Below are 15,953 nucleotides of genomic sequence, written 5' to 3' on the forward strand. Positions count from 1 at the left end.
TATTTTTTTGTTTTTTTTTTTTTTTTTGGTTTATATGTATCATTCTTGATTTTTCTTTTCTTTTGGTTCTGGGGTTTGAACCCTGGGCATTACACATACTAAATATGTGTTCTGCTACTAACGTTGCCCTTTCTTCCATTGCTTCTTACAGGCAGCCCTGGAAGCACTAGATGAATTAGACTTGTTTGGTGTGAAAGGTGGGCCACAATCAGTTATCCATGTCCTGGCTGATGAAGTACAACACTGCCAGGTAAGGAAATAATGGACCATGGAATTGCAAATTTTATTCTTGCCCAGATTCAGACTTAGCACAGGCTTTAGCTTAAAGAGAGCAGTTCATCACGTTATTACCGTGTGATCAGAAACATCTTTATCAACCATTCTATACTAAGATAAACCTGATACTAGCATGAGCTATAAGATAGATAATGTTTGTCTTAGTCAATGTGCTGTTCCTGTGAAGAAACACCATAACTACAACAGCTCATAAAAAAGCATTTAATTGGGGCTTGCTTAAAGTTTCAAAAGCTTTAGTCTATTATTAACATGGTGGGAAGCGTGGCATCATGCAGGCAGACATGGTGCTGGAAAAGTAGCAGAGAGTTCTTTATCTGGATCTGTAGGCAAGAGGGAGAGAGAGATACAGGGACTGATTTGGGCTTCTGAAACCCCAAAATCTGCCTCTAATGACACACTTCCTTCAATGGGGCCATACCTCTTAATTCTTTGTAGTAGTACTACTCCCTGCTGACCAAGCATTCAAATATATAAGCCTGTGGGAGCCATTCCTATTCAAACCACCACATTCCACTCCCTGACTACCATCGGCTTGTAGCCATAAGATAATTCAACATTGTGTTCAGTCCATCTTTGAACATCTCCATAGTCTATAATAGTCACAACACTGTTTAAAAGGCCTAAGTCCAAAATCCCTTCTGAGACTCCTGGCAATCTCTGAATTGTAAAAGCAAAATTAAAAAAAAAAAACAGATCGCATGCTTCCAACATACAGTGGCACAGAATATACATTATATTCCTAAAGGGAGAAAGGGAATGCAATGAGGAAATACTGGATTAAAGCAAGACCAAAAACCAGCTGGGCAAACTCCAAGCTACATCTCCATGTCTGATGTCAAAATGTTCTTCTGATCTCCAACTCCTTCCAGCTTTGTTGACTGTAACACACTTCTCTCTCTTGGACTGGCTCCACTCACTGTTAGCAATTCTCTTTGGCAGGTTTCCCAAAGCTCTGGGATCTCCAACACAATCAAGTCTTCACCTTCACCACTTCATGCAATGGCCTCTCTGGGCCTCCATTCAGGGACACCCCTAAACATGTCTGGCCTCCGTGGCTTTCCTTAGCAGTGAAGAGAAATTCCACAACCCCTTTCTTGTATCCCTGGCTCTTAAGCCAGAACCATATAACTGAAGCTGCCAAGTTCTGCTGTTTGCTGGGGCTGGGACATCTCGTTCAAGTATATCTGCATGAACTTTCTGTTTTCTGTGGTTTTCTTCACTGCTTAAAAATTTTCTTTAGTTCCTTTTCACAAGTTGGAATCAGCTGGGTGGGATCTTGCCATGAGGTCACCACTCTCTTTATTCTATTTAGCATCGGGCTTTTCTTTTAGTTTTTTATCTCCCTTAACACTGAACTTAGTGACATTACACTTCCTGGTGCCCCCCCTTTTCCCCAAACTGTACATTATGTATTTTTCTTTGCTCAGCTTGCTGATTTTCATTATAGACGTGCATAAGAGTGAACACTAATAACCATGAAACAGAATCTATACTAGGCTGTTTTGAAATCTCCTCTGCCAATGCCATTAAACCAGAATTCTTCAATTTATCCTCAGGCAAACTTTTGACAAGGGCATAAAGCAGTCACATTCTTTGCCAAAAATATCACAAGAACAGTCTCTAGGCCACTTGCTAATATTTCTCTCCTCTGAAACCTCTTGAGCCAGGCTGTCATAATCTACATTGCTCTCAGCACCAATATCTTCCACATTCCTAATGGTATTGCCCATTAAACCCATTTTAAAGCATTCAGCTGCTTTACTAATCTAAAGTCCCAAAGCCTACACATTCCACCAACAATATGATCAGGCCTGTCACAGTAATACCTCAGTCCCTGGTACCAACTTCTGTCTTAATCTGTGTTCTATTGCTGTGAAGAGATCACAGCATGACCACAACAACTCTTATAAATGAAAGCATTTAATTGGGGTGGCTGACTTACAGTTTCAGAGGTTTAGTCCATTATCAGCATTGCAGGAAGCATGGGAACACACAGGCAGATACGGTGCTGGAGGAGCTGAGTGTTCTACATCTGGATCCACATGCAGCAGAAAGAAAAGGACACTGAGACTGGCTTGGACATCTGAAACTTCAAACCACCACAGCGGTCTTTTTGTCTCAGTTATAATTATAAAATGAACCCACCATAGTATAACCAGTTATCTATTGCTATTATATCAAGGGCCTGTGGTTTCATTTTCCAAGAATCATTTTTTGTAAGCGTAAGAAGGAAACAAGATATGACCTAAGTGTTCTGGAGGGTGGATCCGAAACATTGTCCCTTGTTGTTTTCTGCTTAGATTTTTGGACATTAGACTATTAGTCTGGTAAAAGTTCACCCTTAGTTCTGTTTATGATTGTCACCTGTATCAAAAGTTTCTTTTCTCTGGTATGTGAAATTTCTCCTTTTCTTCAGCCCTGATTGTATCCTATAAGGTATGCTAGTGAACATAAGTTCAGCCTCTAATTTTGAAAACATTTTCTGTGGATAAAATATGTCATGGAAGAAGAAAAGGGTCATTTGTAGATAGGAAAAAGATTAGCAGGAGTAAAATGGGGGTATGGAAATATGGGTGAAAAAATAGCTAAGTGCAATGATATTTCTAAAATATAAAGAAACCCATTATTTTTCACACTTGCTGAAAATTAACTTGAAAATATCTTAGAGGCATAATTGATCCTTCCCCTACTCTTCCCAGAAGCTGTAGTTTGTCTTAGTTTTATTATTTAAAATTTATTTATTATTTTGCGTGTATGGGGGTTTGGTCTGAGTATATATTTCCACCATATTCATGCCTTGTGCCCATGCAGGGTCAAAAAGGGTGTTGGAGTTATAGATGGTTGTGAGCTGCCCAGTCCTCTGGAAGAACAACCAGTGTTCTTCACCACTAATTCATCTTTCTAACCTCAGCTTTATTTTTATCTAGAGCCTAAGGAACCAACAGGGTTGTGTGTGTCCCACAGATGCTTTCCAATCACAATGGGGAAGCATTGAGAGCAGGACAAAGAAAAGGGATTCCATACCAAGCAAGCTACTTTTAGGATCTCACTTTTTAATAAAATTTGGGTTTTATTCAGAAAGCTTTTGTTCCACATAAATCTTTTTGAACCAAAGCTCCTGGTCTCACCTCTTAACAAAAGTATCTAATAATAAACCATATTTTGCTACCTTTCTCTTAGTCAATCCTAAATTCACTGCTGCCCCGGGCTTCAACATCCAAAGAAGTTGATGCCAGTCTGCTGTCAGTGATCTCTTTCCCAGCCTTTGCTGTAGAGGACAGCCATTTGGTAGAGCTCACCAAACAGGAGATCATCACCAAGCTTCAGGTATGTACACATGTGCCTTTCTTCTCTTTAGAGCTAGGAGTTTAAAGGAAGATTAGTGCTTTTAGGCCTTTGAGTATAACATATGCCAGGAATTTCAAGAAACCTTTAAGTTATGCTCTTGTCAGTAGTTTCTCTACAAAGCTTTCAAAAGCAGTCATTACTGTTGGGAATGGGACATACACTTTGGAGAACAGTTGGCATACTCTTATGAACTTTAATATATATGCACATATGTAATGTGTGATCCCACAAACATCCTTACTGGTGTGGGAGAATTGTCTGTATTCTGTCAATCATGTTTTAAATAAACGCTTATTGGCCAGGCAGGAAATATAGGCGGGAAAACCAGACAGGAAGTAGAAATAATGTAATGAGAACAGGAGAATTCTGGGAAGGAGGAAGTTGATTCCTCCCACTCCTGCCCAGACCTCCGAAGCAGCAGGATGTGATCGGCCCCACTGAAAAAAGGTACTGAGCCACATGGCTAACATAGATCAGAAAAATGGGTTAATCAAGATGTGAGAGTTAGCCAGTGAGAGGCTAGAGGTAATGGGATGATCAGCTTATAATTTATGGAGACCTATGTGTGATTTTCTTTGGGGATAAACAGTTGTGGGGTACTGGGCGGGACAGAAAACACAAACCACAAGCCGGGTCCCCTTCATGTTACACCTTACTCCTCAGTATCTCCCCTAAAATTGATAGTGTACACTCACACGAAAACTCACAAATGTCTGTAGCAGCTTCAGCCATAATTGCAAGAACCTGGAAACCACCTTCAACTGAGAAACAAATTATACTCTATCCCTATTGAATACTACTCAATAGTAAAAAGAACAAGTTAATAATCTCTGAGATAGTATGATTCTTTTTTTCACACTAAATCCTGACCACAGCCTCCCCTATCTACCTACTCTACCTCCCCTCTCCCCAGACTCATTACCCCCCAAAGTGGATCAGGAATCCTTGATAAGTGGTTGATTTGAGGATCACATTAGGGAAGATACAAAAGATCTGAAGCATCTTAAGGCTTCAGAAAGTAAAGAACTCAAAAAGGGTTGGGAATGGCTGATCATGGTGGTATGCACCTTTAATCCAGTTCCTGGGAGGCAGAAGCTGGTAATCCTCTGTGAGTTCACTAGCCTGGTCTACAGAGTGAGTTCCTGGACAGCCAAGGTTTACGTAGAGAGACTCTGTCTCAGACCCCCCCAAAAGAAGACTGTTAATGTCAAATTTCTTCTTGCAATAGATGGTAATTAACACAGAAACCCACAAGTGGACAATGTGCAAAGAGTAAGAAGCCTTTGGAACACTCAGCCCTAAATGGGTTGTCTTCATCTAAAACCCTTGCCTCAAGGCTCAGGAATCTATGTGGAAGAGGAGTCAAAAAGAGTTTAGGAGACAGAGCTGGTGAATGACTCAAAGGAAACAAACAGTGCCATCCAGACATGATAGGACTGATACCATGTTAACTCAGAGACTGTGACAGTACTCACAAGATCTACTCGGGTTCAAACCAGACAAAATCTTAGTATGGAGAAGGGGAAATGAACACAAAATCCCATCCTTAACCAAGAAGTTATTTGCAATTGATGTCTGCCAGGAAGAGAAAATCAGTTTTCTCTAATGGAGTGTCAGTGAGTGTTACCAATCACACTCCAGGGTAGGTTCCATGTCCAAGACAACACAGATTGGATGCTATGTTCTTTATTTTGGTACTTTTGTTTGTTTGCTTGTTTGTTTGTTTTTTGGTTTTTTGAGACAGGGTTTCACTGTAGTTTTAGAGCCTGGCCTGGAACCAGCTCTTGTTGACCAGGCTGGTCTTGAACTCCCAGAGATCCTCCTGCCTCTGACTCCTGAGAGCTGGAATTAAAGGCATGCGCCACCACCGCCTGGCCTATTTTGGTACTTTTAATCTTCCTGCTTTTCTTTAGTTTAATTTTCTTTTTGTTTGTTTTTCTTTCTTAGAGAAACAGAGAGCATGAAAGTTGGGTGGGTAGTGAGGAGATGGGAAGGATCTGGGAGGAGTTGGGGGACAGGAGAGAAAATGATCCAAATACTGAGTATTGGGTCCTTATGATTACACAGGAAATACTTTACCCACTGAACCATCACCTGAGTCCTGTGGTGTGGGATTTTGAACTGAATCCTGGAATAGAATAAAAAAGGACAGTGATTGAAAACTCAGTGAAATCTAAATAGGTTTTATAATTCAATTAATATTAGCATATCAAAGTTAATTTTTAGTTCTAATGTATGTTCCTGTAGTGACCTTAGTTAATATAAGGAGATGAGATTTGATGGGCATAGTGAGAGTATGTAGTGTTTGTAACTTTTATAAGTCTAAGATAATTTCAAAAAATTGAAAATATATTTAAAAAATAAACTATGGTCTCTTGGGAGCTGTGTGTACTGTGGGAAGAAATGCACAGATTGGTAATTAGCTTGTTGTAGGCTTGGCCTAAGGTGGACAGTCGTGGAGAAGATACTGCTAGGCATGCTGTTTTGGGGAAGAACCTGTAACATACTTCTTGCTTGAAAGGGCATTGCTGCTACTGCTGAGCTGATTTTGAGTTCTGTGTCTGTGGTGGTGAGAGATTGGTATATGGAGATGTTTGCGGATGTGCTTCTGCTTGTGGAGTCATACAGATATATAAACTTCAGGGCCTTTTTCTCTGTGTCCCCAGGGTCGTTATGGTTGCTGTCGTTTTCTACGAGATGGATATAAAACTCCTAAAGAGGTGGGTTTCTGGGGCTAGAGAGGTGGCTCGGCTTTTAAGAGCACTAGCTGCCCTTACAGAGGTCAAAAGTTCAATTCCTAGTACCTACATGGTGGTTCACAACCATCTACAATGAGATCTGGTGCCCTCTTCTGGTGGCAAGTGTACATGCAGGAAGAACTCTATACATAATAAATAAGCCTTTAAAAAGAGGTAGGTTTCCTTTCACCACAGGGAAATTGGGCAGAATTGTCCCTTTTCTTTGTAGCCTCATTCAGAGATAAGTTACCTTGCTGATAGAATTTTTGCAGATCATTAAAGGGAATAATAAGTGATGTTTGTTGTATTTATTGGACTTTGCTGCCAAGTTTTGACATTGGTAGTAAATAAATTAATAATAATATGTTCAAAAGTAAATAAAATAAAGGCTGTTTTTCCTTTCTTTTAGTTGATTAGTTTAAGGAAAGAACTACCAATAGATGCTAAAATCTATGGACAGTTTTAAATACAAATAGCATTTACATAATATCCAAATATGCCCCCCAAAATATTTAATCAATCCAAAGGAAAGGCACTTTCCATCAGTACATCTTTTTGTCTGCCTGTCATAGTCCCTTTTCTGTTGCCTGGGACAGAGTACCGCAGACTGAGTTGTAAAATGGGTGCACTTGGGCTCACAGTTCCGTAGGCTCAGAATCAAGAGGTCCACATCTGCTGACAAGAGTCCCAGGGTGTGATCCAGGGAGTACTGGTGTGCCCCAATCCCTTCTGGTCTCTTTCCTTTTGAAAAAGCCAGAAGTTCAGTCTCCACCCTAATTGCTTTATTGAATCCTGATCTGTCCTGCAGGCTCCACCTCTAAGTTCTGTAGTTTATTCCATTTCTCCCCACTAGTACTTCACAATATGGATGAAATTTCAGCCCATCAAGCCTTAAGGACACCAAGCCTAAACTGTTCCAAGATTAGTAGTTTGTATTTGGTTAGTTATAAACAGAACTTGTTTGTGAAAATGTAACTTCCTTTAGTTCTACTAGTCAAAAGTTCTCCTTGAAAAAAAAAGTATGGCTTGGGCCAGCTTTTCAAGAACTATTATGAGTGCTTGTGTAGCATGTTCAATGCCCTGCGTTCCAGTCCCAGCACCACACAAAAGAGAGGAACTATGTTCTTTTTAAATTAAGTGTAAAATCTTGTCTACTTCCTCACTTCTACTTTTTTCTTCAGCCCGGAGTTTGACTTTTGCCCTTTTCTTGAAGTTTTACCCATTTGGATTTCCACAGTACTACACTTTCATGGTTCTTGGCTCTCTGTCTTTGGATCCCCTCATTCTGAAGACTTGCCAGGATTCTCTTCTTGTACAGGCCATTCATTCTTTCCCACAAAGGCCATCTGTGCCTAGTGTTGCCTCTTTCAGGTTGATTACAAAGCAGTCCTACACTGATGGTTAGTTAATATTGTCAGCTTGACAGGATCAAGGAGGCGAGCCTTTGTTTATACCTGTGAGGGTATTAGTAGGTTAATTAAAGTTGGAAGATCTACCCTAAAAGTGAGTGGCAGTATTTCCTGGGTTTAAGGCCTGGGCTGCATGGAAAGGAAAAGCTAGCTGCATTCCAGCATTTATTGTACTCTTCCTGACTGTAGAAGCAGTTGTGATCAGCTGCTGAAGCTTCTGCCACCTTCTCTGTCCTTCATGATGAATTGTACCCTTGAACTGTGAGCCAAAGTGAACTCTTGCTTCACTTGAGTTGATTTTGTCAGATTAGTTTATCATGGAACAAGAAAAGTAACACACATTTTTGTATATCTCTTGTGATTCCTTATTATTTCAAGACTAGTCATTGGACGTTTTCATAGAGCACTTGTTTCCCTGATACCATCTTCAAAACAAATCGTCTAGTAAAACTCCTACTACAATACCTCTAAACTAAGGATATAAATCCAATCTCTGAGCGACAGGACAGACTTTATTCTATTTTTGTCTAGGATCCAAATCGTCTGTACTATGAACCAGCTGAGCTGAAGTTATTTGAAAACATTGAGTGCGAATGGCCATTGTTCTGGACATACTTTATCCTTGATGGGGTCTTCAGTGGGAACGCAGAACAGGTAATGAGCTAGGAGAAGAGCTCTGAGCAAGCTGCTCTTGTTGTATCTTCTTCTTTCAGTTAATGGCTCTATCTGTATTGACTGCCCAAATTGGAGTCTTCTGACTACCAAATAGACAGAGTTGTCTGTCTCCTAGAGACTTGTAGCTGATAATAGTGAATTAGGAATTGAGGAACACTGTGGTTGGAATGTAAAATGAAATTTTAAAAAGTAAATTTAAAAAATTAAAAAAGAAAAGTTACTATATAAAAAAAAGAGTTGGGAAATTCTAACTGGGCAATGGTGAGACATGCCTTTAATCCCAGCACTCAGGAGGCAGAAGCAGGTGGATCTCTGTTGATTCTGAAGCCAGCCTGATCTACAAAATGAGTTCCAGGACAGCCATTGATGTTACACAGAGAAACCCTGTCTGGAAACACCAAAAGCAAAACATAACAACTACAAAAAAAATTTGAGCAACTCAGATTGTTTTTTTTTTCTTCAATCCTGACCATCCAAGTGTTATCAGTGACTTCTTCGATTTCATTGCCTCTGTAGGTGAGATTTTTTTCTTTCCTTAAAGAAGATTGTCAAGTTAAGGATGTTAAAATATTAATTACTTCAATTTCATCATTACACACCATATACGTGAGTTGAAGTACAACACTGTAGCCCACAAATTTCTGTATTTCTAAAAAGGATTTTTTGCTGCAGTGACGCATGTTTGTAATCCCAGGACTCAGGCTAGGGAAGGCAGATCAAGAGTTTGAGACCAGTCTATGCTAAATAGCAGGACCATCTCAAATAATATTTTTAGAAAAGGTATCTTTGGGTGATAGAGAGATGGTTCCTTGGTTAACTGCACCTTTTGCTCATCCACAGGATGCGGGCTCAATTCCCAGCATGCACATGACAGCTCACAAACATCTGTAATTCCAGTTACAGGGGCTCCAAAGCCACCTTCTAAGCCTTCACATACATATATGCAGGTGAAATACTCAGTACATAAAATAAAAAATAATCTTTTCAAAAAATATTCCAAAATTTCTTTGAAAGTTCACAATAAAGATATGCTGTAAATTCAAAAGCCAGTTAGTTCCATTACAATGAGATAGCATCCCTTTGAAAATATCACCATGAAATGTATAGTCAAGAAATTTAAAAACTATAGAACAGAAAAATGGGGTGAGGAGCATAGTACTAAAACTGTATGTATGGCTTAGTATAGTGCTGCACACCTTTAATCCCAGAACTGTGGAGAAAGAAGCAGGAGGATTTCTGTGAGTTGATGTAGCACAACTAATAAAAACCCCAGAGACACATATTGGGGTTCAAGCTGAAGATCAGAAAAGCAAAGTGGCTAGCCACTGACTCTTACCTCTACCTCAGACAGAAATGGGTAATCCTGCCTCCACAAATCCTCAGACTGTGTCTGAGAGCTGTCTCCTCCCGTCTTATATTTCTCTCTAGGGATGGGATTAAAGGTGTACACTACCACTGCCCGGCCTCTGTGGCTAACTAGTGTGGCTTCTGCGATTAAAGGTGTGTGCAATAACCATCTGGCCTCTGTGGCTAACTAGTGTGACTGCTGAGATTGAAGGTGTGTGCCACCACTCCCTGGCCTGTATGGCAGACTCCTATGGCTGCTTTGCACTCTGATCTTCAGGCAAGCTTTATTTATTAAAACATAAATAATACACCAATAGTTTGAGTAGCCTGCACTACACAGTGAGTTCTAGGCCAGCCAAGACTATATAGTAAGACCATGTCTCAATAATAAGTAAATGTATGTTTGTACATAACAAAATGATAGAAAGCTAGTCGGAAAAAAGACCAGTGGCACAGTTTCCAACATGTTAAATGGTCAAATATATAAGTGCTACAATAGGTCTGATAGTTAAACCTTGAAAAGAGCCTGAATTTTGCTTGTAAAAGTGTTTGACCTTCTTCGTGCCAGTTCACCTGGTTGGTACTTCTGCCCGCTAGCCTGTATGTAAGAGGAAGAAAACAAAAGAAAAATAAAATAAATTATAGAAATCAGAGGAGAAAAACAACAAAATACAGAGGAAACGTTAGAATGGGCTGAGAGGAATGGGGGCAGTTAAAGAAAGGAAGGCACCCATTTTGCAACCAGAGCAGCTGTTAGGTGCTCATAGCTTAGAAATTAGGATGTGCTTAAAGAAAGGTCATATAGAAGGAGAGAGAGCACGAGCAAGGAACTCAGGACCACGAGGGGTGCACCCACACACGGAGACAATGGGGATGTTCTATCGGGAATTCACCAAGGCCAGCTGACCTGGGTCTGAAAAAGCATGGGATAAAACCAGACTCGCTGAACATAGCAGACAATGAGGACTACTGAGAACTCAAGAACAATGGCAGTGGGTTTTTGATCCTACTGCACGTACTGGCTTTGTGGGAGCCTAGGCAGTTTGGATGCTCACCTTACTAGACCTGGATGGAGGTGGGCGGTCCTTGGACTTCCCACAGGGCAGGGAACTCGGATAGCTCTATGGGCTGACGAGGGAGGGGGACTTGATTGGGGGAGGGGGAGGGAAATGAGAGGTGGTGGCGGGGAAGAGACAGAAATCTTAAATAAATAAATAAATAAATAAATAAATAAATAAATAAATAAATAGTAAAGTAAAAAAAAAGAAAGGTCATATACACTGTGGAACACTGCAACAACAGATGTAGACTCATGTGGTTCCTTGGCCTTGTTCGGTAAGTACATGTCTGTGTAGTTTTAAATAGTTTAGTTCAGCACAGTTGTGCTCTCAGGAAGAAATTGCACATAAGCAAACATCAAATTCATGGTATACTCTGTAGACTGCAAAAACAGTCCTGCACACAGATAAGCACTGGAGAAGCCAAGAAAAGTTAAGTACACATCTCATCTCTCCAAAGAAGGAAGATATTTGACTGTTCTCCCAGAATGCTGGGGGAAAATATAGTTTGCAGCCTGGTAATCATTCGCTATCTGTTGAGCCAGCCTCCACCCATATCACCCAGAATATTATGTTTATCCCGGATTCTTTCCCCTGACACCTTGAGCATTACTTCTAAACCATAAAACTCATCATTTGTACCTTATAATAGCCTAAATAACTTCTATGTTTTCTTAGGGCCAGGCATTGTATTTACCTCAGTCATTCTTCTTACGCCCTTATCTTGACCATTGTTTTCTAAGTCAACAAAAACCCATCTTACACATGAAGCTGTATGTACTTTGAAAAAAGTTTCAATGCAGACATGTCTTAAACTTTGTTGTACTCATGGGGCTGAGTTAATTGTTATTAGAATACTTTTTCCCTAAATTGTGTTGTGCTTAAATATAGCAAAAATAAATGAGCTGATGTCAGACTCTAGAAGTTCTGGCCCGGCATTGGTTACCAAAATCCATCTGATCCAAGTTTCAGGCTTATCTCACCCTGATCATTTTCCCCGACCTGCTGTAAGCCTGCAGAAACCCCTCCACAATACTTAAATTGTATCCTAATTTATTAAACACATTTTAAAACTTTGTGAATTTTAACAATATCCTAATTATACCACAAAGCAGCTGGGATGAAGCTATTATGTTAAAGAACTATGTATTCCCCCATAAATTATGGTTTTGTTGTGTTTTTTTTTTACTTCTTATGATCCCAAGGCCTTGTACACATTAGGCCCACTGAGCTGCGTCCCGACTCTTTCCCTTTTTATAGTTTATGAATTACTGTGTTTCAGCAAATCGTTAAGTAAATAACATAAACCTAACCATAATAGCAGCCAAACCTAGAGAGGAGTGATGACAAGGGTAATTAATGGAAAGGTGTATATGAGCAAAGTACAATGATAGACATGTATGAAAATGTCATAATAAAATCCATTATTTTATATACTAACTAAAAGCAATTAATAAAAACATAGATTTAAAAGCCTCTTCAAAGGGCTGGAGAGATTTCTCAGTGGTTAAAAACATTTGCTACTTTTGCAGAAGACCAAAGTTAGATCCCAGCATCCATATCAGACAGTTCACAACCACCTGTAACTCCAGTTCCAGGAGGTGCTAATCCCTCTTCTGCAGGCACACACACACACACACACACACACACACACACACACCGATGTATACACACATAAATAAAAATAAACTTAAATAAAATAAAAGCCAAGTCAAGGACTAGAGAGATGGTTCAATGATTAAGAGCACATAATGTTCTTTCAGAAAATCCAAGTTTGATTCTTTACATTCTTGTCATGTGGCTCACAAATTCTTGTAGAGTTACAGCTCCAGCTTCAGGAGATCTGACACATCTGGCTTTCAAGGGTACCAGCACACATGATCGTATACCCCCACACTGACACATATGCATACATATAATTTTTAAAAATAAGACTCTTTTGTCAGTCATAGCGGCACACACCTTTAATCCCAACACTTGGGAGGCAGAAGCATCTCTGTGAGTTTAAGCCCAACCTGGCTAACATAGTGAGTTCCAGGGCAGCAAGAGCTACATAGTGAGACCCTGTTTTCAAAACAAACAAAACAACAAAAAAAATTTTTAAAATATATTTTAGTTGAAATAGAATTTCATCATTTCCCTCTTCCTTTCCTTTGTCCAGATCTTCCCAGCTTCCTTCTCTCAAACTTCACCCCCCCCACACACACACACTCTTAAGTTGATAGCCTCTTAAAAAATAAATGTTAAACAAGAAAGAACTGGGTCAAGAAGGTACACTTAAGGTAATAGAGAGCAGATCACTTAGGCCCTTGAAGACAGACTGAGTCAGAGTAAATTACACTAAATCAGGTATTTGCTTAATAAACTTCAAGTTCAGAACCTCTTAGAACTTAATCCCCATGTTAAAGGGCCTCTATTACACATACCTACTAGAATGAAACAAAAATTAAATGTGTTAAAGTATACAAAAAGTCGTGTGATATTTGATCTTTAAAAAACATGTAATAAACCTGCATTAGTTAGGGTTTCTACTGCTATGACAAAACACCGTGACCAAAAGGCAGTTTGGGGAAAAAAGGGCTTATTTGACTTATGTATCCTGAATCACAATCCATTAAGGGAAGCTAAGGTGGCAGGCACTCAAACAGGACAGGAACCAGGAGCAGAGGCCATGGAGAGAGGCTGCATATTGCCTTGCTCCCCATGGCTTGCTCAGCCTGCTTTCTTATACAACCTGGGACCACCAGCCCATGGTTGGCTTCACCCACAATGGGCTGGGCTTTTCCCTATCAATCACTAGTTAAGAAAACGGTCTCCAGGCTTGCCTGCAGTCAGTTCTTATGAAGGCATTTTCTCAGTCATGGCTCTGTCCTCTCAGAGGATTATAGTTTGTGTCAGCTTCACACAGTACCATTGCCCCTTTCCTCTCCCTTATACTTGGTTAAATAAGCTCTTTTGTAGTAGTGCTTTCCTTGGCTTTGGCTTTCTGCTATGTTTCTGCAGAAAGTCTCTAAAAGTTTGGTTTTTTTCTTTCTTTTATTCTGCAGGTCCAAGAATATAGAGAGGCTCTTGATGCAGTTCTCATCAAGGGCAAAAATGGAGTCCCACTTCTTCCAGAGCTGTACAGTGTTCCCCCTGACAAGGCGAGTTGGATAGCACTGGCCCATTGACAGGAGAGGAACCGTATTTCTGGGATGCTGAGTCAATAGTTGTTTGAGTCAAATAGTTTTGTGATTTTTGTATCCGGTGTTCTTAATATTCTAACAATTTGGTTTTCAGATTATGACAACAAATAGGCGATTTAATTCCTTCAGAAATAAATTAAAGCAGTCTCAATTATTTGACTACTTTACAGTAAGATATGAATGAAAGCAAATCTCAGTTCTGAGAATAATGTACAGATCAGTAGATGGAACCAGACTGATGTCCTTTGCCAGCTCTCAGGACTTGGTTTCCTTTGAAGCCAGTAATCAGGGACTGTTGGAGTAGATGAGGCTTGGAAAAATTAAGCAAGTATTGTTTTTGTTTACCATTGTGAAGGAGAATTAGACATGGTAGAGATACAGTTTTTCCTTCTGGTGGGGGTTTGGAGAGTAAGTTCCTAGTGGCATCAGCAGTGTCGCCTGAGAATTAAGAATATGTTTTAGCCACCCCCAACACACCGATACAGTCTGCATTTGCACAAGATCCTTGGGAGATTTGGTCACACATCACAGCTTGAGCACTGCCCTACTTAACTTTTCAATCCATTGCCTATAAACTATAAATCCTAATCCAAACTGTCTTTTATCATCTAGTACCTTAAGCTTTCTATTATTGCCTCTCATTGGACCTCTTTATCGCTTCATTTAGGTTGATGAAGAATATCAAAATCCTCACAGTGTGGATCGAGTCCCCATGGGAAAATTGCCTCACATGTGGGGTCAGTCTCTATACATTTTAGGAAGCTTGATGGCAGAGGTAAGATTTCAAAGCTATCCCACCTTTTATTTGTTTATTTGCCTTAGTCACCATATGATCAGATTTGCAATGAACTCACTAAATCCAAACGATATCTTCTTCCTTTTGTACTTTGATTTAATTATAACTTTTCTTCCAAGTCTTCAGCATGGGGGTTATGTCCAGCGCCTGACAAAAATCTCTTGCTCCCTGGCAGCCATGTCCACCCTGCCGCCCACAGTTCCCTATTCTGGCATTGTACTTGGTGTTGTTCAGGAATAAAGTTGTGCATCTTTCCCTTTCAAAACTCCCCTCAGTGCCTTGCCTGGTGACTAATGAATGCACTTATGCTTAATGGTTATTGGTAATGGATTAAATGTCAACCTTTGTAAGCAATGTGAGGCTTCGTTCCTCAACTGAATTAGCTGATTACTTTGGGCACTTTGGCTAGTGCTTGATAATAACAGTGTGCTCTTTCTGTTTTATGAATATTTCTCTTTTTACTTTTTGGTAAGGAGCTCTCTAAATGTTCTTTATACCACATTCTGTTAAGATGGCTCTTAACAGAGTTAATGAGGCACAATTTTGTATTCAGTTTCTTTGGGGGCATTTCGAGCCTACATAGAAAAAAATTCTTCTAAAAAGTTTTCCAGTACTTCCTGAAAATCCTATTTCCTACATTATAGTTTTTTTTTTTAAAAAAAAAAAGGACACAGTCTTGCTACGTAACAGTAGCTGGCATTGAACTTTCCCCATAGATCAAGCTGGCCTTGAACTTGCAAGGAACCTTCTGTGTTTGTTTCCGAGTTCTGGGATTAAAGGTGTGTGTTATCACACCTAGCATGGTTGTTTTGATATTATAGGCCCAGGTTTCTGGAAAACCTTGTTTGGAACTTACCTGGAATTTCTAAGTAAGATTTTCCCCTGCTTATATGGCCTTTTATTTTCTGCAGCTGTATTCTTGGTTTTGTTTTCTGTACCCATGGCTGTTGGTTTAAAACCAACAGGTCCTAAATTATTCCAGGGTCTGAAGAGGCACTATCTGAAAGACATGTGGGGGGGAAAGAAACGGACACCAAGCAGTATTCCTTGTCAAGGCATCCGTTTATTGAAGCAAGTTTCATGTCTTAAATACTCCTCAG

The 15,953-nt window shown here is 39.9% G+C and overlaps 1 protein-coding gene across 1 annotated transcript in view; it reads left to right on the forward strand.

Annotated features, from left to right (window-relative positions):
• Positions 1–15,953, forward strand: part of Phka1 (phosphorylase kinase regulatory subunit alpha 1) — a 127,892-nt gene that overhangs the window by 26,221 nt on the left and 85,718 nt on the right. The window contains exons 7-12 of the mRNA XM_013350522.2: positions 152–250; positions 3,478–3,624; positions 6,312–6,365; positions 8,324–8,446; positions 13,920–14,015; positions 14,725–14,832. Of these exons, the coding sequence (XP_013205976.1) occupies positions 152–250; positions 3,478–3,624; positions 6,312–6,365; positions 8,324–8,446; positions 13,920–14,015; positions 14,725–14,832 (627 nt within the window). The remainder of the gene's footprint in view (positions 1–151; positions 251–3,477; positions 3,625–6,311; positions 6,366–8,323; positions 8,447–13,919; positions 14,016–14,724; positions 14,833–15,953) is intronic.

Source organism: Microtus ochrogaster, chromosome X (assembly GCF_000317375.1).
Source record: "Microtus ochrogaster isolate Prairie Vole_2 chromosome X, MicOch1.0, whole genome shotgun sequence".
NCBI lineage: Eukaryota > Metazoa > Chordata > Mammalia > Rodentia > Cricetidae > Microtus > Microtus ochrogaster.